General features: G+C 43.0%; 1 protein-coding gene across 4 annotated transcripts in view; it reads right to left on the bottom strand.

Moving 5' to 3' along the window:
- Positions 1-22,538, bottom strand: part of GOLGA4 (golgin A4) — an 840,043-nt gene that overhangs the window by 523,029 nt on the left and 294,476 nt on the right. For all 4 annotated transcript variants that reach the window (XM_085607536.1, XM_085607535.1, XM_085607534.1 and 1 more), the window contains 2 exons: positions 19,495-19,542; positions 15,189-15,245 (listed from right to left, as the gene is read on the bottom strand). In XM_085607536.1, the coding sequence (XP_085463662.1) occupies positions 15,189-15,245; positions 19,495-19,542 (105 nt within the window). The remainder of the gene's footprint in view (positions 1-15,188; positions 15,246-19,494; positions 19,543-22,538) is intronic.

A 22,538-nucleotide genomic window follows, 5' to 3' on the forward strand; every position in this document is an offset into this window, starting at 1 on the left:
TGTAAGTGGCGCCAGGTATCTACGACATCTTGAGTGTCGCATATGCCCCTCAGGTATTTGTGTGTGTTATCATAGTGGCAAGCAGAGGGGTTGGATCTATCCATGGCAGGGTCTAAAACCGCGTTGAAGTCACCTCCCCAGATGAGGTGCGTGGAGCCTACCTCACGGATCCTGTTCCAAAGAGCAATGAAGCTGCGTGGGTCATCGCAATTAGGACCGTAAGAGCAGGCCAGGGTAATAGTCTCGATGCCTATCCTGCCCCACGCTATACAATATCGGCCCTCTGTATCCTTGGCTGTACCCAGGGGAACATAAGGAACCCCTCGTTTTAAGAGAATAGCAGTGCCTCTTGCGTAGGATGAGTATGACGCGAAAATCGAGTGCGCAGCCCATCTAGCAGCAAAGGATCCTCTACGGAGAGGGTCCATATGTGTCCCCTGCAGGAAGACCACCTGAACATGCAGTCTATCCAAAGCACCCAAGATGCGCCGCCTTTTCCTCGGGTCTCCCAATCCCCTGACATTCCAAGAAATAGCGGTGAGCAGTCCCCCCCCACCTGGCTCAGTGTGTGTGGCGTGCGCTAGGTCCTCGGACACGGGAACCCCAGGTCACTAAAGCCACCCGTCGGCTGTCCCAAACGTGTAACCATCTATTAAGGGCGGCATACTGTGCTACATCAACAAGTACGTGTGCAATGCTCATGCTGAAAAAAAAAAAAAACAACAAGCCTAGAACAAATCCCGGAGAACCCACCCACCCACCCACTCCGACATCCCAATGGGATGCCGGGCATCTCCCCCACCTCTTACAAACCTACAATGTCTTGTCATTCACTCATTAGGGAACACCCAAGTGGGGGATACCAGGGGTCCAGACCCGCCATCCCACTCCCCCGATATCGCACCCGCTATCCCCTGGAGCCAAAATCCAGCGTAGAAACACGGGAGGGGGAGGTTGGTGCCAGGGCGCAATCAAGTTGAAACATCGTCAAGGAACCATCAAAAAAAGAAAGGCAAAGCCTAGTAGGTGGTAGCTCCACCATAACGGGCGAGAGCATAGAGTCACATATTGAGCAGCAATTTAACTTCGCAGAAAAAAGGCAGAGGCAAAACAAGTTCACATCAAAAGAGTATCATCAACAGAGCTTAACGGCAGCTGGAGATCCCCAGTCAGTCCAGGGCAGAAGTGGGCGATCGGGATCTCGCACTCCCCGAAGGGGAGCGGGCCAGTTCAATAGATCTTTTGTGGTCTTTCAGAAACAGTTCAACTTGGGCTGGATCCTGAAATATATGGGGCTTGCCATGATGGACAACCCGTAGCCGGGCCGGGTATAACATGGAGTATTTTTTTTTGTGTTGAAATTTTTTATTAAAGTTTTGTAAAACAAATACATCAAAGCATAAACAACAGAAAATGAAGAGAAAATAGATCCATGTTGAGAGAAATAATGCAAAAAGATACTGATGAATAAATATTAGATAAATATGATATAAATATGCATTTAAATATATAAATACTAATTGAAGTAATAATTATGTCAAGACATAGAATGATATATTATAAAGACATAACCTATAAGGGGAGGAAAAAGGGAAGGAGCTTAGACAATAGAAGTGCAGGAAATATAAATAAATAGATAAAACAAAGGTAAAATGATTAGATAAAGACAGATGAACACTGTAGCGAATAAAACAGAGAGTACAGAAGACAAGAAAAAGAAAAGAAATAAACAAAGGACAAGAGAGGGTAAAAGCAGATTAATGTGCTTGGATAGAAGTAGAAGCAGGGGAGTTAGCAGAATTTGATTTAAGAAATGGAGACCAAATTCGGAGAAAGGTGTCAGCTTGATCCTGAAGGTTATAGATTGTGCGTTCATGTGAGGCAGTCTGTATCATCGCTACCAACCAATCTTCCTGAGAGGGAGGCAAAGATGATTTCCAATGACGCAGGATACATATTTTAGCAGTAGCCAGTGAGATATGAAAAAGACGGAGTTGTGGCTTCGAGAGCTTTGGGGAGTGGCGGACATCATGCAGGAGGATATTAGTTGGTGTAAGTGGCAATTTTAGGGGCATAGTGGAATTCAAAGTAGTACCAATGTAAGCCCAATAAGATCGGATACTAGGGCAATCACAAATGATATGAGTAATATCGCAACCTGAATTGGAGCATCTCCAGCAATTGGAATGGGAAAGAAGGCCAGCTTTGTGCAATTTGACTGGAGACCAGTGCCAATCGTGTAGTATTTTAAAAAGACAAAATTTAAGCCTTGATTCACGGGCTCCCTTGTTCAAATTCTCCAGAATCAGATCCCATTCAATGTCAGAAAAGGAAATTGAGAGGCGAACTTGCCATTTACGCTGAAGATCATGTGAAAGGGGTTTAGAGAAGAGGTGGGACGATAAAATTTTATATATGCCGGAGGTAACACCTTTAAATTTCCCCCAAACGTGCAAATAGGATAAAATAGGGGAATCTTGTAATATCCATGGCGGTGACCCCATATGGATCTTCAGACATTGCTGAAGCTGGAGGTATTTAGAAGAATGGTGTAGGGGAAGATCAAATTCTACTCTTAGCTGAGAGAATGGCTTAAAATCCCCATCATGCAGAAGCTGATCCGGATAGAGGATACCTGCAGCACGCCATTCAGGCCAGGATAACATACGACCATTGATACGAATGCCCGAATTATTCCATAGGGGGGCTTTGATATGAATTCTTGGATTCGAACCCAACAGCCTATGACTTCTCTGCCAGGATTTATGCATGGCAGATAAAATCGGATTTTTCGGGTCAAGACGGCTAGTGCCACTACCATACAAAGGAGTAAGATTCGATTCTGAGGATAGAAGATGTCGTTCTATTTGGACCCATTGTGGCAAGTCTTTAATACCAGGTAAAAAATATGAGAGTTGGGAGATATGTAACGCCAAGGAGTAGTGTTCAATGGATGGGAGACCAATGCCACCAGATAACTGATGAGCCTTCAGCTTAGTTATGGCAAGACGTGGCTTGGCATTACCCCAAATGAAGGTTTTAATCTGGGCATCTACTGATCGGAGTAAGGATAAGGGAATCTGTAGGGGAAGCATGCCTAGAATGTAAATAAATCTCGGAAGAGTAACCATTTTAACAGCCTGAGCCCTACCCCAGAGAGAAAGACCCAGAGCCTTCCATTTATCAAAGTCCCGACGCATTTGGGAGATAAGAGGAGATAGATTATCTGTAACCATGTCCTGTAACCCTTTATTAACTAGGACACCCAAGTATTTGAGGCGTGAGGCCTGCCAACGAAAAGGAAAACCAAAGATGGCAGCTTTTGTGGTACCATTAGAAATAGGTAGAGCCTCACTTTTGTCCCAATTAATCTTATAACCTGAAAAGGAAGAGAAATCATTAATAATCTGAAGAAGAGAGGGGATCGACCGAGGAAGACGAGTAAGGGTGAGTAAAATATCATCAGCGTACAGGTATATTTTAGAATGTCCAATAGGGAGGGGAATACCAGAAACTTCATCAGATTGACGGATGGTTGCAGCTAGAGGTTCCATAGCTAAAAGAAACAGAAGGGGGGATAGTGGGCAACCTTGGCGTGTCCCTCTCTTGATTGTAAAGGTATCAGATAGAAATCCACCACAGTTCACTTGAGCAGAAGGATGATCGTAAAGTAAACGCACTTTATCAATAAATTTTGTACCTAAGCCAAATTTTTCCATGACCGTGAAAAGGTAGTTCCATTCGATGCGATCAAACGCTTTCTCTGCGTCAAGTGAAAGGGCTAACGCATCATCTGTGAGATGTTGAGCCGACCACAGTGCATGGGACAGGGAACGCAGATGATTCCGGGAAGAGCGTCCCGGTACAAAGCCTACTTGGGAATGATGTATCAAAGAAGGTAAGACTTTACGCAGACGAGACGCAAGGATACTGGCCAGAATTTTAATATCAGAGTTCAACAGAGAAATGGGACGATAACTACTGCAAAGCTGGGGATCTTTGCCTGGCTTTGGTAGCACGACAATGATAGCTTTGTTAGAAAGGGAACCCAGTGAAGATGCAGCATCCGCCTCCTGGAATGCAGCATGTAGAGTGTCAATAATATTGAGACCCGCCCAACGATAGAATTCAGGAGGAAACCCATCCTCACCAGGGGCCTTGTGATAGGGCAGAGCAGCTATCGCACTGGAAACCTCATCCCTAGTTATTTCACCCTCAAGGATGGCCTTACCATCCGCTGAAAGAGAAGGGAGATGCACATTCGCAAGGAATGCCGTCATCTTATCCGAATCCATTCGATTATCAGAAGTATAGAGAGATTCATAAAAGGAGGCGAACTCATTGACAATGTCATGAGGTTTTGTGCACAAGTGTCCTTGCGCAGATCTGATGGCCGGAATGGCCATAGATGCCTCCCTTTGACGCAACTGTGCGGCTAATAACCTTCCCGCCTTTTCTCCCTGCTCATAATGTCGACCTTTCATTTTCTGTAAGGCGTATTCTGCCTTAGATGTAAAAAGACTGTTTAAGGCCATTCGGGCTTGTTCAAGCAATTTCCGATTTTGTAGGGACGGAGAGGTGATATATAGGCGAGAATAGGTTTGTATGTCATGTTCGAGTTCCACTTGCTTCCTCGCATTTTGCTTATTAGCGAGTGCTGCATCGCGCATTAGTTGACCCCTTAAAGTAGCCTTAGCAGCAGCCCAAAGAGTCCTGCTGGAAGTCACGGATCCCTGATTATTAGAAAGATAAGTTTGAAGGTGTGACTGCAGTTGGGATTTACCAACAGGAGTTCTGTGGCGCTGAATGTTCATTCGCCAGGGCTTACGTCCAGGATTAGAAAGTCCCAGGTCTAGGGAAAGGAGAACCGGAGAGTGGTCAGACAATGCCGCTTCCAAGATGCAGGAATCTGTGACCAACTTAACTGCGTTCTGTGAGATAAGGAAGTAGTCAAGGCGAGAAAACGTACCATGAGTCGACGAAAAGAAAGTATATTCCTTATCCGTTGGGTGACTGATACGCCAATGGTCAACCAACCCGATATCTGACACAATATCGCCTAGCAAAGCTCTATCTGACGCATTACCCCTATCTAATGGACCAGTTTTATCTAGAATAGAATCTTGCGTCACGTTCCAGTCACCACCAATCAAATATTGCGATGCATTAATTTCAAGCAACAATCGGGATAGTTGAAGAAAAAATGTTTTCTTGGTACCTGTAGGGGCATATACAGACCCTACACAAACGTGAGAATCACCAATTTTAAGTTTAGCAAAAACATAGCGGCCATTTACATCTGACCATGTTTTAGAAACAGTGACCGGAAGGGACTTGCGAAGAAGAATTGCAACTCCACATTTGCGGAGGGGGCCTGTGTCCGTGGATTCATCTTGTTGAATGCTGCTATGTATAACTTTACCCACCCAATCCCTACAAAGTTTGTCTGATTCTAGAGCATCCAAATGGGTCTCCTGAAGCAAGGCTACATCTACATGCTTAGTCTGAAGGTAGGAGAGAACTTTTTTCCGTTTTATGTAATGGGTGAGACCATGTACATTCCAAGTAATTGCATTAAGAGAGTGTGTTTTTGCCATATTAGAACAACGTAAATATCAGAAACCGTAGAATGGAGCACAAAACAATGTGTTAAACCAAACAAAGGAAAAAGAAAAGAAATGACAAAAAGAAAGGGAAACAAGGATAAAATAAATAGAAACGAAACTACGATTTAAATGGAATACATGAAAAAAGCGATAAGAAGAATGATGAAAAAAGAAGAAAAAGGGAGATAAGATTTAGAGAGGTGATATAATATTAAAGAGAACTAGAAAATATTGAGTAAAAGCAAAGAGAGAACACGAGACCGTAGACTGTTACCCGCGGGCCTGGGCGCACTAGAGCACCGCCACGGGAAAGGACCCCACAGAAAAGAGAAAAGATTAGGAGAGTAATAATGATATAGAAGGGAAGCCCAGAATAACATTGTGGAAAAGAACCTAGGTGTAATAAAAAGGTAGGTAGAGCAAAATAGAGGTTGAGAATCCAGTGATAATTAAATGTAAAGTAACCTAATATCATAAGGCATACAATGCGTGTTTAAATAAACCAACATAGAAACATGCAAGTAGAATAATAAAACTGTAATTAAACCATTAAGCGCCAAGACGCCCCAGTAGATACAAAATTGTTGGGGAAATATTTAAGGCAATAAATTGTAACAGGAAAAGCAATGAATGTAAGAAGAAGAAAGAGTGGAATTATTATTAGGCAGAGGAATAACAGTAAGCAGGCTGGAGGAGAAAAGAAAATAAGATGAAAAGCTAGAAAGAGAGAGGTAAAAAAGGGACAAGCAGATATTATAAGAACAGCAAAACATGTGAAAAATGTGGTAAATAATTAACAGTAAAAAATAAGACTCTCAAGACAAGAGAATCTACAGCTAACTGCCAATAGTATTAAGGACAACAACTTCTAGGAGTGAAAGGATTATTCAGTCCGCATCCGAAGGAGTTTTAAGAGGAGACCGTGACTTGTCTCTCTGTAGATCTTGTGAAAACGTAGCAACCGAGACCGATTGAATTGCAGCTTTCCTATCTTCTTGTGAGCGATGAAGACGTTCAAAATCCCTTCCCCTTGGTCGGGGGCTGCTAGGAGGGCGCCTGTTGCGATCTGACAATGTAGTGGAAGACTTAGAGGGTGAATGGAACTGAGCTTGCTGTGAGGGTGTAGTAAGAACCTCCATTTCTTGAGGATGAAGACGGTCCAGGAACTGTTGAAGATGCTCGGGGTCGAAAAAGTCCTTAGAGACTCCATCTTTGGTAACGCGAAAGCGTGCTGGATCGAATAGGCCATATTTGATACCTAGCTGACGCAGTTGAGGTCGCATGGAGAGAAAGGCTTTCCGCCGCTCATTAGTTTCCTTGGAGAAATCAGCTGCCATAAAAATGCGATGACCTTCAAAGGAAAAGGAGCCTTGCAGCCGAGCCGCAGATAATATTTGTCTTGTTTGTTCATGACGAAGAAGACAGGCAATAATCGGTCGTGGACGTGCGGCAGGATCATCACGTGGAGGACCAATTCTATGAGCACGTTGTATCTCCAGGGGTGGATTGAAAGGAATACCAGTTAGCTTTGGGAGTATACGACACAGAAATACACTGGAATTCTGCCCTTCAATGCGTTCTGGAAAGCCAAAAAAACGAATGTTGTCCCTCCTACTTCTGTCTTCCAAGTCAATGAGTTTACTATGGAAGAGTAAAAGGTCCCGGTCTTGATTTGGAAGAGATTCCAATCGATTCTCCACTGCCAAAACCCTAGAATCAAGGGATTCAAACTTCGTATGAAAGGTGGTGAGTTCTGTCTTAATAGATTTAGTCTCTTCAGCTAGTGATGTGATTGTGAGGTGCATGTCATCTAACCGACGACTGACCTCGGATATTTCGTGCAGGGTACGTTGCAAAGCTGCCGCCGACGCCTGCCCACCATTAGAGGTCGACGCCTGAGGTGAGGCGGAAGGAGAGGAGGCATTGTCTTTTGTAGGCATACTGGTGGATTGCTTGAGAGCTTCTGCAAAAAGAAGTGGTTTAGAAGCCTTGTTTCCTTGCTTAGAGGCAGGCATTTGAGGAGAATGTTTAATAAAAACTTTGAAAGAACGTAAAGCCGTCTTGCTGCCAAGGAATGCTTATATATAGTTGCAGAACAACACCAAGACATGCAAAAGAAACACCTGATAACTGTATATGTACAGCATTAATAAGCAAAAAGAAACTTATAACGCGTTTCTAGACAGTAAAATGTAAAAGTGTATCATTGCTTAATGACCCCCACTGCCTACACTTGTAAATATGATAACAACTGTCGCTATATTCACAGGTATGTAAATAGAGGTAAGATAAAATGAAACATCATTCGCGCGTTTATGGTAATAACAATAAGCACAGCTACATGCACAGCAATATGAACAGGGCTGTAGAATGCAAAGTAATCATAGTCAAAGCAGAAAAGGCACAGCCTGACTGAAGGAGTTGACATGAGCGCTATAATGGCGTTAGAAGAAAGCACTCTCTTGTGTAGGACATATATACTGCGCTAAAGGAGGCCATGAAGCGTCAATTGTAACCAAAAGTCAAAAAGGCGCGAAACTGTAACTGCAGCAAAAAATTTCCCAGCTTTGAAGAACAGTTTAGTGTGATGAAGCGCAAATTGCTTGCTGACCTGATAATATGCTCATTGGCTGATTGAGGCGAATGACATGTGTGCCACAACAGGAGTATAGAAGGAAGTTATCCTACCAGTGGCTGAGCGACGACACGTCCAAAAAATCTAACTCCTGTCAGGTGACATTCCTGAAGAGAAGTATTGCAGGCAGGTTGAGAAAGGCGCGACCTCATGAGGAGGCAAACAGTCGTCAGGAGCAACGAAGGCGCGGCCTCATGAGGAGGCGGGCGCCCGTCGTCAGCAACGAAGGCGCGGCCTCATGAGGAGGCGGGCGCCCGTCGTCAGCAGCGAAGGCGCGGCCTCATGAGGAGACGAGCGCTCTTCAGTAGCAGCAAAGGCGCGGCCTCATGGGGGCAGGCGGTCTTCGTGGCATAGGCGCGGCTTAAGGAGGGAGGAGAAGCAGCCTGTGTAAATACGTCAGGCGAGCCCCGCCGGACGCGCAGCTCCACACCACTCCGTCATCCGAACAGCAAACACCGGGGAGACTTCGCCGTCACATCGCCGGAAGCACACCCAAGTCGTGCCCACCACTCTCCGGCTGTCGCAGGGCACAAGAAGAGGACTCCAAAGCAGACGTGAGGTAGGAATTTTTCTGTTAAGGGTCCATCCCGCGACGGAGCTCACTTGTCAGGCGGCCATCTTCCTGCGTGGCCAGACCACGCCCCCATAACATGGAGTATTGAAGTCCATGTTGAAGCAGCCGTTTCTTGACCTGTCCAAATTTGCGACGTGCATCTTGCACAGATTGTGTAAAGTCTGGAAAGAAGGAAAGCGTGGTATTTTCGAAGAGGACTGGTTGTTTTTCTCTGGCAAGTCGTAGAAGGGTGTCTCGATCCCTGTAATTCAAAAAACGGATGACTATAGGCCTTGGGGGCGCTCCGGGTACAGGGCGAGGGCCCAAAGTGCGGTGAGCCCGTTCCACCACCAGCTGAGGAGAGAAGGCGTCCGCACCGAATAGGTCGGAGAGAAGTTTCTCGATGAAATGTTCCATCTTGCCCACAGAGGTAGTCTCCGCCAGCCCAATAAGGCATACGTTGTTCCGGAGCGATCTTGCCTCTAAATCCTCATTTTTATCAGCGATTACCTTCAGCAATCGCTCCATCTGCGACACCTTGGACGTGGTGGCCGTTGCTCCATCTTCCAGCCCGGAGACCCGCTGTTCCGCCTCCTTAAACCGCTCCTCGTGCTGGTCCAGTCTATGCACCACGGAGTCCAGGCGGCGCGACATACCATCGATCTTGGAGTCAATGGAGGTGAGGCTGGTCTGCATTTTCAGGAGGAGCGCTTTCCAATCCACCTCTTCTGCGCCGCCTCCCTCAGAATCGCCGTCTCCCGGCGGCTGGGCGTGGGATTTTTCGGTTGGAGCTTCGAATGGGAGCCGGGATTGTTTGGCGTGTTTGGCATCCGTCTTCCCCATTATGTCGGTCGGCCCCCTAGTCTCAGAGCCTGATCACCAACACGGAGCAGCCCCGCCAATATAGTTAGTGCCTGGATGTGTATGGCAGGGAGAGAACCGGGCTGTACCCTGGTCACCACTGACTGTGACCCGCTCACGAAGCTGGTAAAGCGGAGGGCCCACAGACATCCACCATGCGCCAGAAGCAGTAGTTCTTGCCAGGAGAAGGGCCACGAGCCCCGGGGGCAGTCCCAATCAGGCGCCTCCTGCACTGACAGTATCGCGCAGAGCCAGGACAAGTAGTGGAGTCCTCGTGTCGAGCCCTGTGGGGGGGGGGCACCAGCAGCAGAGATAACGTACCCCCCGCCGCACCCAGGGCCGTCCGGAGCAAGATGGGGTACTCCTCGCCAGCCCCGCAAGTCACGTTCAGTCTCACGATGGCAGCCCCGCAGCCTCGCGCCCCCAGCCAAGCCTCAGCTCGCCCCCGCCTTACCGGTGTGTCTGGAGGTCGGCGATGGGCAGGGGAAGCCACCGCAGGAGCGTCCGACGTCGGTATCTGCCCTCAGCCTCGGCCGCGCTCTGCGGCCTAGCGTGCACGTCAGATCCCCGCTGCAGCGTGGGCACGGCAGCCGGCCTTCTCGCACCAGCCACAGCGGCCGCGGGGGATGTCGGCGGTCGTTGCTGGCGAACCACCGGCCAGAATAGTCTCCAATTCGGTGGACCTGTTCTTCGTCGGCTGCCCGTCAAGTAGAGCTGGTCAGAGTCGTGTCCCTCAGACGTAGGATGGACTAATGGAGATTCGAAGCGCCCGGCTGGCGAGAGCCTCACGGATGTGCGGCCATGTCGGTCTGGCGCCCTCTAGCGCCCCCCAAGAATGCACAGCTCTGGACTTGGTGGAAGAGCACACGTAACTGCATTTAGACATATACTACCATTGCTTGCCTGGATCCCGTGTATGATTCATCAGGCAATCCACATTATAGGACGACAGTACCTCCAGGAACAAGTTTTGAGGTACACCCTTAACTGCCTTCTTCACTCAGCAAGCGATCATAATCTGGGGATCCCAAAGATTAAGAAGTCACATTCTGGAGGCAGAACATTTAGATATATAAAGAGAAAACACTGTGTACTGCTTACTCTTAAAACGATTTCTTCAAACTTTTCTTTAAGAAAATTTCTTAAAACCCTGCTTTTTGCTTAAGAATAATTTAGAGATATGGCTATGCAGTGATCGGTCAGCTCTTAGTGCAAGGGTGCTTTTTACGAGTAGCAATTCGCGCTCTACAAGAATCACTAACATAACATCATTCTTAAATGGTCTAAAATACAACAGTGTAACAAGATCATATATTCATGGACATACAAAAGGATAGAAATTGTAACAACTGCTCTTCTTTTGAGAAGAATACCCTATTATTTTAGGACAGCTGTTGCATTTGGTATTTTGCTGTATGATGCTACAAGCATCTCACCAATAAGCTAAAGTTATGCATGTTCAAACTACTTCAGTGCAGACGAGTGCTGAAAACTGAAGGAAAAAAGACCTCTGACGTGACCGGTGAAGGATACAAGTCATCCAAACAGAACACTGAGGCCAAAATGTTCCTGGGTGGGACAAGCACACTAATGGGCAGGAAGTCCATCAAATCAAGAGCCAACAACTGAGTCACTCAAAAAGCCATTTTATCTTCAGTACAGGACTGACCTAAAGCCCACTTTAATTACACATTATGAATCAGAAATAAGTCTGCCAACGGACATCTAAAACAGTCTTGTAAACTAGACCTAAAACTAGGAAGGCAAAAATGGATTTAAAATAAACAATTAACAGTATTGATTTACTGAAAGCAACCAAATGTAGGCTGGGTCGGAAAAGTGATCAGGACAGGTGTGACATGGCACCTAAAGACGAATGAAGGGAGGGGAACTATTCAAAAACCTGAAATAGCAGTTCTATCTTGGACAACCCTACTATGAGGTCCTCAAAATATGGAAAAATAAGATGTTTTGATAAATTCAACAGGAGAAAAAGCAATCAATTGAAACAACTGTGGTGAAACAATTAAGACTTTTGGTTTGGTAGATGTTTGGTGCACCAAAATTACCCAATAGATTTTTCTATTAAAATAGGAAGAAAACACGCTTACAGCTAAGTAGATGAGATTTTTTTTTTTCATCAACATATGGTATCCACCTAAGTAAAATTCATATTGCCTTTCAACACAACTCCAAGAGCGAATGATTTTTTTACGTGGCCCAAACTCACACCGACATGGGAAAATATCTAAGTGAATTCTAAGCAGGTCTGTGGTTATCTTAATACAATTTTATAAAAAATCAGATTAAACTTTTTTAACAGTTGCTCAGTGAATATCATAGCAAGTGGAGAGCAGTTGGAGACAATTATGAACAAAACATTAAAAGAAATAGAGTTTCTCATAAAGATCATGGGTCTCAAATAGGAAAATAAATTAGCCATTAATGATCTTTTCGACTAAGGAATGTCTTTTACTCTATTTAAAGCAGCATGCATTGTCTCCCAAATTTAAATCGGTTCTAAAAACCAACCTTTACTCCTAACTGTATTCTGGCACAGCCATTAGAGCAAACCTACCGTAGGGGACAGTAGAAGATGAATTTGGAAGCATGAACTCTAAAGAGGTAGACAGAAATTCTTTGGAGTGTTAAGACATATTCTAGGTTGGTGAGCCTTCAAAAATGCACTGGCTCAAGGTCCAGTGTTTAAGGATATGCACTGAGAAAACAGGACCTACTTTTGATGGACAGCCTTAAGCCTGGTTTGTTAAGTTCCAGCATGCATTCAGATAAAAAAAAAGGCCATAAACTATACAAGAAAGCGCAAGAAAACAGTCTAGTTATTCTTTTTTTACAACAAAGGGGTTAGAAATGGCTTATTAAACGAAGTAGCTGCCATCTCTTCTATTCTGTTGTGTCCTATTTCAGTTGTCACTAGGTGGAAAGGTACAGGTGGCTACATTAAAGCCAGCCATCACTTGATTAATAGAGGAATTTAATTTTTGAGGCATATCTTAAAATTGCTAGCTACAGATGGAATGTGATTTGCGGTAGAAATCCGATTACATCAAACCTGACTGAAGCAGGACATCTATCCGATGACCTTTGGTTGAAATCCTATTCAGAATCCCTCCTTATACATGTGTTATGTGATGTCCGAGAATGCCCGGGTCCTTGCCCTGCTGCTGGAGGCTAAATGGGCATACATGCATATTGTACATTTATGTTCCCAAACGATAGGGCCTTTTACACTCTAATAAAGATTGTCCAGTAACATGGGTTATAAGAACAGACCTTTGGTAACTCTCTTTATGGTGGATACTCAAACTAACTGCAGATTCTTCACCTTAGAATACTTGCAGGTGCTAAACTGGATACAGAAACTCCTGTTGTGCCACTAGGTGTCACCTCATGGATCTGCACGGTGATTCCACACCTCCTAGAAGTGATGGAGCAGACCAGCATATAAGCACCACCCGGCACCCTAACATCGGTTTCTTGCATTTTACTCTTTCCACACCCTCAGACGCGAGGTGTTAATAATAGACAGCCAGGTCACTCCTGCAGATGCAGTACGACTTGAAACCTGTTGATTTGGATAGGAACATTGTTCCCTATGACAATGGTTTGAAATAATTTAGAAGTCATCGGAAAAAAGACACAGTTGGGAGAGGAGCACCTGTTGCATGTCGGAAAGCAGGGAACCAAGATCAGTGTGCAGGGGTGGAGCTTATATGTAGCTCTGCTCCGTCACTTCTGGGGCAGCGAGGAGTCACCCAAGGCCCCTTGTGGCTGTGAGACATTTTCTGGATCCAGACTCGCGCTAGGAGAGTATTCTAAAGTGAGGGTTCTGCAGTTTTTAGTATCCATCAGATATCCGCCCTGAAGGCTTGAGTTTGACTAATGTAGGTAATGTGGAACAAGGACCATAAAAAGAGGTCAGAAAATGGCATTTAAACTTCTACATTTGCTCCATGTCCTCGCCAAACAGTGCGTTGCAATCACCAAGTTGGGCATAGAATGCCCCGACTGGGGGGGCTGGGAGCGCAGCATGGCCGAACGGGCAGTAGTCAAGGAATTGAGATTGAGTGAGGATCTGGATGTCTGAGATAAACTGTTGGATGCCTTCCTGGACTTCCTCGGGTGCACAGCAAGCCTAAGGGAGCGAGATTGACGATTCCTCTGTGCCGACTACGGTTTAGATTTATGTGCTCCCTGTGATAACAATGGCAGCATACCATGAACTTACTTGCACGTAGGAGCCTGAGGTTGGCTATACCCATACGTATATTGAACCCTCACAGATTGTACTGTGGAATTAGTACTATACCTCAAGGTGACTGGGTTTTCTGATGGCAAATGTTTATTTTTGTTTCTTTACCTTTCACTGTTGATGTTAACAGCGACAAATAAAGAATGTTTAACAACAACAACATGTGGAACAAGAACCATTTGTACAACATTTTGTTTAAAACACTAGATACCAGACCTCGTCCATCATCTCACAGGGCTGCCTTCTATCAAGATTTCATATTAAATTGGTGCAGGGTCTGAAAGAAACTTAGGGTTTCCCAGGGAAACCCATTTGGCTTACCCATAACAAATTAAATCTGTTTCAGACACAGGACTTTCTTCACTGATAACTTCTGAAAGGTTGTTATTAGAGAACATTGCCCAGATGACCATAGATTTAACTTTGGGGTTTGTCACTGGTCAAACTATTACCATTTTATTGTATTTGCCACTGTGCCATTTACACCAGGCTTCTGCACATTCCGTCATGCAGGGTTCACACCTTTCTACATCTCTCTGCCACTATGGCATCTGTACAATTTATGACTTTTGTTTTTATTACAGGAGGCTGGCAAGTCGGGCAAAGCTGTCCCTAAGCCAGATACAAACCTTCAGTCATCCAGCTCTTAAGGCAATTTACAAGATACCGACACACATAGATATCCTATGTCCCAAAATGCCAGATTGGAGGATTAACCCTAACTCAGAAATCCTTCTGTTTTTTCAAACCCGCACTCGCTCACCTTTGACGAGGGTCTGAAACATGTTGACAGAATATAAGAAGTTCTAGGGTAAATAAATTACCTTGGTACACCCAGTTATTTCTCATTTTTTACCATACTTAGGACACCAAAACTAAAGGGAAACCACGTGTTTCTAAGGAATTGTTTTTTATATCATAGACCCCATCCGGTATTATTGAAAGAACATGGTTGGGCACATCCTGGTATATAGGAACCAGAAAAATACCAGATGATGAAGTATGCCACTAATAGAATGGGCGAGGGTCTAAAAACCAGTACAGGGATTCCTGAATAGATTTATCTTCAATTTGTGCTCTTTTTGAGAGTTTCAGACTATAGGATACCAGTGTAAGTCAGTTTTCAATTAGGGACACTGTATCCTATTCTACCTTTGAGAAATTGTTTTCTGTCTACACCCCCCGCCAGACAAATTCTTATACATCTGGGGGTTCTGTTGGTTTTGGAAATTTACAAGAGACATCAAACTAGAAGCTCACCTCACGCAGCTCTGAAATCCGCCGTAATGCTTTATCCTGGCTTTGGCTCAAAATGGACTGAAGGAGAGAAAATAACTTATAAATTCACACGTTACATAAATTGAGCAACTATTGCATGTGACAAACTGGAAGCAAAATAACACATATTGCAGATGCTTAGCTGAGCAAAATTCATCATAGCACAATTAAACATCAGGCAAACGGTCTTACTAAAAGACTTACCTGATCAAACTGCGCATTGTGTTGCTAACAGCCAAGTAACAGTGTTAACAAAACGCATGAGGCATAGCCCACCTGGCGAGTTTCCAAACAACATCTGAAGGAATATGGTGTTGGAATGCGGACTGCATGTCAGGGAAGACTCCAAACTGAGATATTTTACATGATATAGCAATCCCTCAAGAGGTCTTTTTCTCATGGTTGCCAGAGATAGACGAGCAACTTAAATTAGAGCTCGAAACTTGGCTCTGGCTCAGCACAAGGTCATCTTGAAACAACAAGCACAAAACGAGACTTCACAGAACTAGTAATATGAACTAACGGCTATAGCTGCCGACCATGCAATATTGGGAACCAGGTACGAATCTAGGACTCCGCTCCTCTGAATTCTGGCAAATCTACCTGTGCTGAAAAAAACGGTGTATCATAGTCTGTGTATGTTATGAAGCACTCTTATAAATACTGAACAAGGTTTATTCTACGTAAAAGGACTAAAAGTAAGATGTGGATTCTGCCTGTCACCCATGCTCTAATCTCATCCTCCACGAATTATTGACAAAGCATTATCACATATGAGAGGACCTTCCAATGCATGGGTTTAGGATGTGCTCTGCAGAAAAACGTCTTGTGTTTGAATTACTAGCCTATAATGTTGCTCCATCTATAAGAATCTAGGCCCCATGACAACTGACTTGACTCTTAGTTCACTAATAGCACTGTCATCAGGGCTGGGACAGGAATGTTTATCAGTACACGTTTAAAAACTTTCTCTTTTAATAAATACATCTCAATGCAGAGACCTAATCTGATGCACTAAGTTTCAACGCTTCAGCGTGCTAAAGAAATACATTTGAGATACCTTATCATATTCTAAAGTTAAGTTTGTTACATGATATACATGCTAAATATTTTGAAGACTCAGCTCATGTAGGGGCTCTTAGACCTATAGTCGACCCTTTGCTCGACTTTCTCTGTTCATTTGTTGGCTGGGCCACCCTTAGTTAGGACTACTCTTTAAGATTCTTACAGATTTTCTAGAAGTTAGAGGAGACATAACACAAATTAAGGTATTTTAGATAAGTAAGATCTGAGATGGTTTAGAAGACAACTTTCAGAAAATTAGAAGCAAAGGAATTTTTTTGTAAAGTATTCTGTTTCCCTATCAGAATAAAAGGTATTAAGAATCACGGAGAGCAATATTCTAAGTCACTCTAAGACTAGGGTCATTCTGACAGCAGCAAGCATAATCAGACCGGCACATTTTTGATTTCTAAGATACCATGGTGTGATTTACCTGGAGCAGTTTAACTGTGTTTCCCAAGTGGTGACTGAGTTGCAATTGTTTTGCTGGCTTTAGTAAGCCAGGAGTGAAAAGTAGAGTATCCTTGACAAAAGATACAGTTTTACTGACAGTGTTTGCAAATTGGTTGATGGAAATTATTGAAAAAGTAACTTCTCTTTTTTGTTAGGAGGGACAAACATGATTGCATGATTGTAAATAAAACTGATGAGTGATCAGTCCAAATCATTTACTATATGGTAAGATTGTAACACAGTATCAAAAGTGTGGCCCAGTTTACATGAGGGGTAATCAACCTATTGTGTCCAATTAAAAGTTTGAAAATGTCTGTAGTTTCAAAAGGAAGAGGCAGCCCTTCATACAATGCCACTAAATTTTCTTCATTCATTTCATTATTGCTAAGATTCTCTCAAGAGTACTTTGAACATGATCAGATAAGTTTGATTAGTGTGATCTTGGGTGAGTACTTCTTGCGAACACAATGGGAAATGTAAATATGCTTTAGTTGATTGTTGCTGTAAAATGACAAATTAAGAAGACCCTGCTACTCCTCCTGTTATGTTACACTCTGGGAAGAGGTGCAATGAGTTGGGTATTTGAATCTTAAAACCTATTTTTTAAAGGAACTTCTATGAGCGGAGAGGCTTTTTGGTGGGTAAGTAATAGGATTACACAAATTGATGTGAGGAGTGCAAGCTTTAAGGTTGATTGCTAACCGCTGTTCAAAACCTAATAAGCGGAGGCAAAAGACGGTGAGACGGTGAGAATTTAAGAATATAATGCAGTGCATTTTAACCTTGAAAATTTTACCAAACTAATCACAAGCGTACTCTAGAGGATGGAAAGTATGTTTTAGGGATACCTTCAGTTTCACTATTCCCCACACACAAACCTCTATTTTTTCTTCTGAAATTAAAAAATATATATTTTCACAACTGCTAGTGTTTATTAATTATTCCTCTTCTAAATTCTGATCTGGTAATCTGACCATGACTCTGAATAGCAAAAAACTAAATTCACTCCTTCCCTGAAAGATTAGAAAAACGAACTGGATTCAGATCCATTTTACGGATTACCAACCCAACATTTAGTGGAAAATTCTATGAGCTTGGTCTGTGATGTCCTAATCCATTTCTCATTTAATTCCTTCATGCACTGCCATAAATCCTCACCCTCAAGTTCCTTAAGCGACCCACCAGAAAAAGTTAATTAGTTCTTCTTGCCCTATTTTCCAAGCTCTATATGTCCCTAAACCACATATCAAAGATTCTTACTAGCCAGAACAACCAACACGCAAACTTTTTTTTTTTTAAGTAAACTTTTATTTTTAAACAGTCCTGTTTCCTTCAAGGAAAAAAACAGCATTTAAAAAAATATATATAGTTCACTTTACTAAAAGGCAAACTCAGGCATGGTGATTTGATAACTGATTTGATTTTTCTGCACCAACTTATTCATACATAGGTCGGTTAAGAAAAGGATTTAATGTTCACAAATTGCGACCAGTATTTTAAGAGCAGTAAACTGTACATCTGGCTCTTACTTCTTTGATACCTTCCACCTTTCTTCTGAAGTGTAGCATCAGCACTTGTTGGTTGATTGTCAAAAGTGCAATGTTTATATTTTGCAATTTAAAAAAAAAAGTTTTAGCTTGGCATTTCTTGATCACAACATATATTTCAGTCATTGTTAGCTGATTGAATAATGAACAGGCTTGTAAGGGATTTTTGCTCAACCTGTTAAGTAAAAGTTCTTATGTGGTTTATTGAAAACCAATGAACCCTTTAAGAGGGTTTGTTTGTGTCAGCACCCTTTCATCTGTTCTCATTAAAAATATTTTTTGTACAGTCGCTTTGATTCACTTTTTGGGGGGAAATACAATTGATATTTATCACAGAGTTCAAAGCCAATATTATGGCTTATAGTTGACATCAACTTTCTGTTTTATCAAGAGAGACTGGTGAAACGAATTCTTCTTCTGATTGAGAGGATTCTGTAATGCAATTTGTCTTTATTTTCTTCAAAACCTCTACCACCTTTTCTTTGCCAGGGGTTTTATTTTCCATCTATTACATGACCGTCTCCAAGTTAACTTTACACTTGGAAATGTGCTGGACCACCTGTGGAAACCAAAATGCTGTCTGAGTGGGCACAATACTTCTTGAACATATTGGGAATGTTTATTGTCAGGTATTCCAGGTCATGAGTTAATTAAATATTTCAACATATACTCAAGTTAAATGTCTCAAAAATTTTACTTTTCAAAAATAGTTGTAATGACCAAACGAAGATTAAAACGGTGGTTTCTCACTCCTTCCCCTCTTCCAATTCACATTAGTGGTATCCAGGCATGTAAGATATCCCATTGTTCAAACGTGTGCCTATCATGGTTGTGAGACAAAACAATGCTTTGCCTTAATGTTAGGTTTTAATGGAACAGATAAATTGGTCATAATTTTTCTCATTCATGTCAATCACTTCTCAGCATATGTGCAGTGGACAAAGTAGTTTTGACCACATTTACAGCACAGCAGTAAACTTTGAACATGCTTAGAGAGTAGTTATGGAGGGAATGCAAAAAAGGAGGGGGTAAGCGCATCAAAATATGTCAAAGCAACATAATAGGGTGCAGACAATAGCCTATAATAGAATAAGTACTTTATTCAACTATTCAGATACTACCATGACAGAAAAAGTAGTGCATTGCGCTACAAAAATACGACCTAGTGAATATCATATCATTTTCTAAAACACACAATATAACAGTAAACCAATTATTGCTCTTACCTGCAACTTTTCCCTTTCTCTTTGCACAATTCTGTAGGTTGTGACCAGCTGAAATACACAATTATTTGTCATCAACAATCCTTCTTGTTCTTAGAGATTTTAAATTTGACAAACTATGATTGCCATTATGAACTGAACAGTAGGAGGTATTCCTAAATCAGCATATTTTAATTACAACATATGTATTAATACACTTATGCTCAGATGTATTACAACACAAATTACGGTGTACTGCTATTCTACAAGCAGTGTCTCAAGACACAGGGCAGAAAGGTCATCTTTGTCTTGGAACTTAAAGCATTGTATACAAAAACAATCTTTTTTATTTTGTTTTTATCACTACATCAGGCTTTTTACATTTTTCAGTTACGAAAGAGATGAAAGCCAGACCAAGTGTCTTTGCCAGAGCTAGGTATATTTTTAAGGCACCCTTTTTGGCAAGAACTTACAAGCAAAAGACTCGCATTATCTTTGAATCTGTGCCAATGTGGGTAAAATGTGCATTTTTTTATTTACATTTTTTTAAATTAAGTTTTCATAAGGAGACAAACAATGCTGCAATAGTACAGGGAGAGAGAATGAGCTCATCATATCCATTGGCAAACAGTACATTCCATAATGCAAGTATAACACCAATAACAGTGAACATATCCACAGTAATCATTAAAGGATTAGGGAAAGGAGTGAGGAAGGGGAAAGGGAGGATGAAGGGGACATGGGGTGTGAGGTTTGGAGAAGCTGGTGAGTCAAGCAGTAGCATCATAGGCGACAGTAGCATCCAGAGTCAGGAGATATGTTCAGAGAGGTGCCAAAATGTCACTAGGTCTAGAGGTGGGAGGCAAAGAGTTCACTGATCATATCACAGTACTGCATATCTTTCAGCATTAGTGGCGAGTGGTGCATTCCTGCCCTATAAAAGGCCTGTTCAACGTTTAGCTAAGAGAAGGGCCATGGCGGTGAGTCCATGAAGGCCAGGGTTCAAGGGTTTAACATACCCCAGGAATGTCATTAGAGATCTGGATCTATGGTGTGTTCTAGCATGGTGGAGATCAAAGCAAATGTGGCAATCCAGTAGGTCTGAGCAATGTTGCAGTTCCAGGTAAGATGCACAAAATCAGCATGGTCAGCCGGGTATTGATGAGAGCGCGTGGGGTCATAGTGGGCTATGGCCTGCGGGGTAGTGTATGCCCTATGCAGATATTTGTAATGCAGGAGTTTGTGCCTGCTATTTGCTTAGTTTGTGTACAACAGCAGGCCTAAGTTTCATCAGGGATGGAATTACAGAGGTTGTGCTCCCACGCCATGTGAGACCGGAGTGTATGGGCTGGCTTAAGCACAAGACAGGAGTGATAGAGGCGGGACACTAATCTGGAGCTGTCAACAGAGGATATCACCAAGGTGAGAGGAGGAAACTCATCTGGTTCTTCAGGGTAGGTGAGGAGCTTCTCACGTAAGGTGCAATGGAGGCACAGACTGATAACTTATCAATGGAGGATGGGGTCCCCGCCAACACAAAGGCTGATTAAAATGTGCATTTTTAATTAATGTTCTGCTATCCTAGTGTGGTGTTTAGGTTTTCTCATTTTGTCGCTGTATTATATTGATGCTCATGCTTTACAGGACATATGTGAAATCTTCTATTTTACTTGTGCTTGTATTCTATGTACTATTGTACTTGGAATGTTTGAGTGAAGGCCTGGAACTCCAGTGTCAGTTTGTGTTGTTCTCTTGAGCCCTCAATACATATGTATACTTTCTTTAGTCTTCTTTGACAATAAAATAACCATAAAATCATCAGAAGACTCCTGGCGAATACTTTACAAATTTGGCGACAAGCTTGGGATAAGGACTCGTCTGAAGTACCATCCTGGATTTTTTTTTCACTTTAGCTATTCAGTCTACTGCCAGTCATCTGCCTCAATTTAAGGTACTGTACTTTTCTATAATTATCCTACCACGAGGGCTCAAGGATTTGTCTATTCGAGGGGATGACAAGTTATTCCACTTGTTTCGGAGCCACTTAAAGAAAAAGGCATCAGGACACTCTTTACGGAAGTTTTAAAGAACAAGGGATCAGATTACTGTCTCTTTTCCCTTTTCCAGCTTGTGCATGCTCCACTACTTTTGTACTTGTTGCCCCTGTATTTTTGATTCTCACAGTACTCCACAGCCTGTGGGCACTTTCTTATTTAATTGTAACAGTTAATTTTCTGCCAGCCCGAGCCTGCGCTCAATCGTGCTCGCGCTGCCTGCTACATGTGACTGTCGGCTCGAGCAATCCGCTCGAGCGAATCGCCACATGTCAAGGTTACCTGCTGCTGCCAGTGCTCGTGCTCCTGGCCACGTCTGCTCGAGCGCTTCATTGTTTTACAACTCCGCTCCATGCGCGTCACCTGGGTCTACTTGTGATTCACTCACCAGAAATGTGTTCGCGACCGCTAGGTCTGTCTGTGTCTCCTCCTCCACACGTTCTTTTTCAGTTCGTCTTCACAACGAAGGGTTGCTACCAAGCCTCGTTTCAAAAAAGCCTTCCAGCAGCATTTGAGTCTGTCTGCTTCTTCACGTGCACCCACAGCGCCTGCCGAGGTGTGTCCTGGTACAACACTCATCACTCCAAGTTTGTGTTGACATCAGCGATTAACACGCTTCTGCAACTTACTTCTGTCATCGTGTTAACAGCGATTAACACGCTTTATATTCATTTTAACGCAAAGACTATCTTTGATGTGTTTTCTTTATTTATTGTACAATTTTCTCAATAATTCAGTGTTTACCAATTTACGCATTCTCTATTTGCCATATATACATATTCTTTTTCTCTTCCTTCTTTGTTCCATTTTTCTTTTTTTCTCCTCTCTATTCTTCTTCGTTCTTTCACTATGCAGTCAGTTACCCCTCCAACTCCCTTTTTACAGGAACCTGGAGAACCACCAATCAAATGGCGTCTTTGGTATAGATCCATCAATGCATATCTAGGGGACATTGATGGTTTGAAGTTTAAACCTGACAGAAAATGCAGCCTTTGGCGTGGAAGGTCAGAATGT

This window comes from Triturus cristatus, chromosome 5_2, assembly GCF_964204655.1.
Source record: "Triturus cristatus chromosome 5_2, aTriCri1.1, whole genome shotgun sequence".
Classification (NCBI taxonomy): Eukaryota; Metazoa; Chordata; class Amphibia; order Caudata; family Salamandridae; genus Triturus; species Triturus cristatus.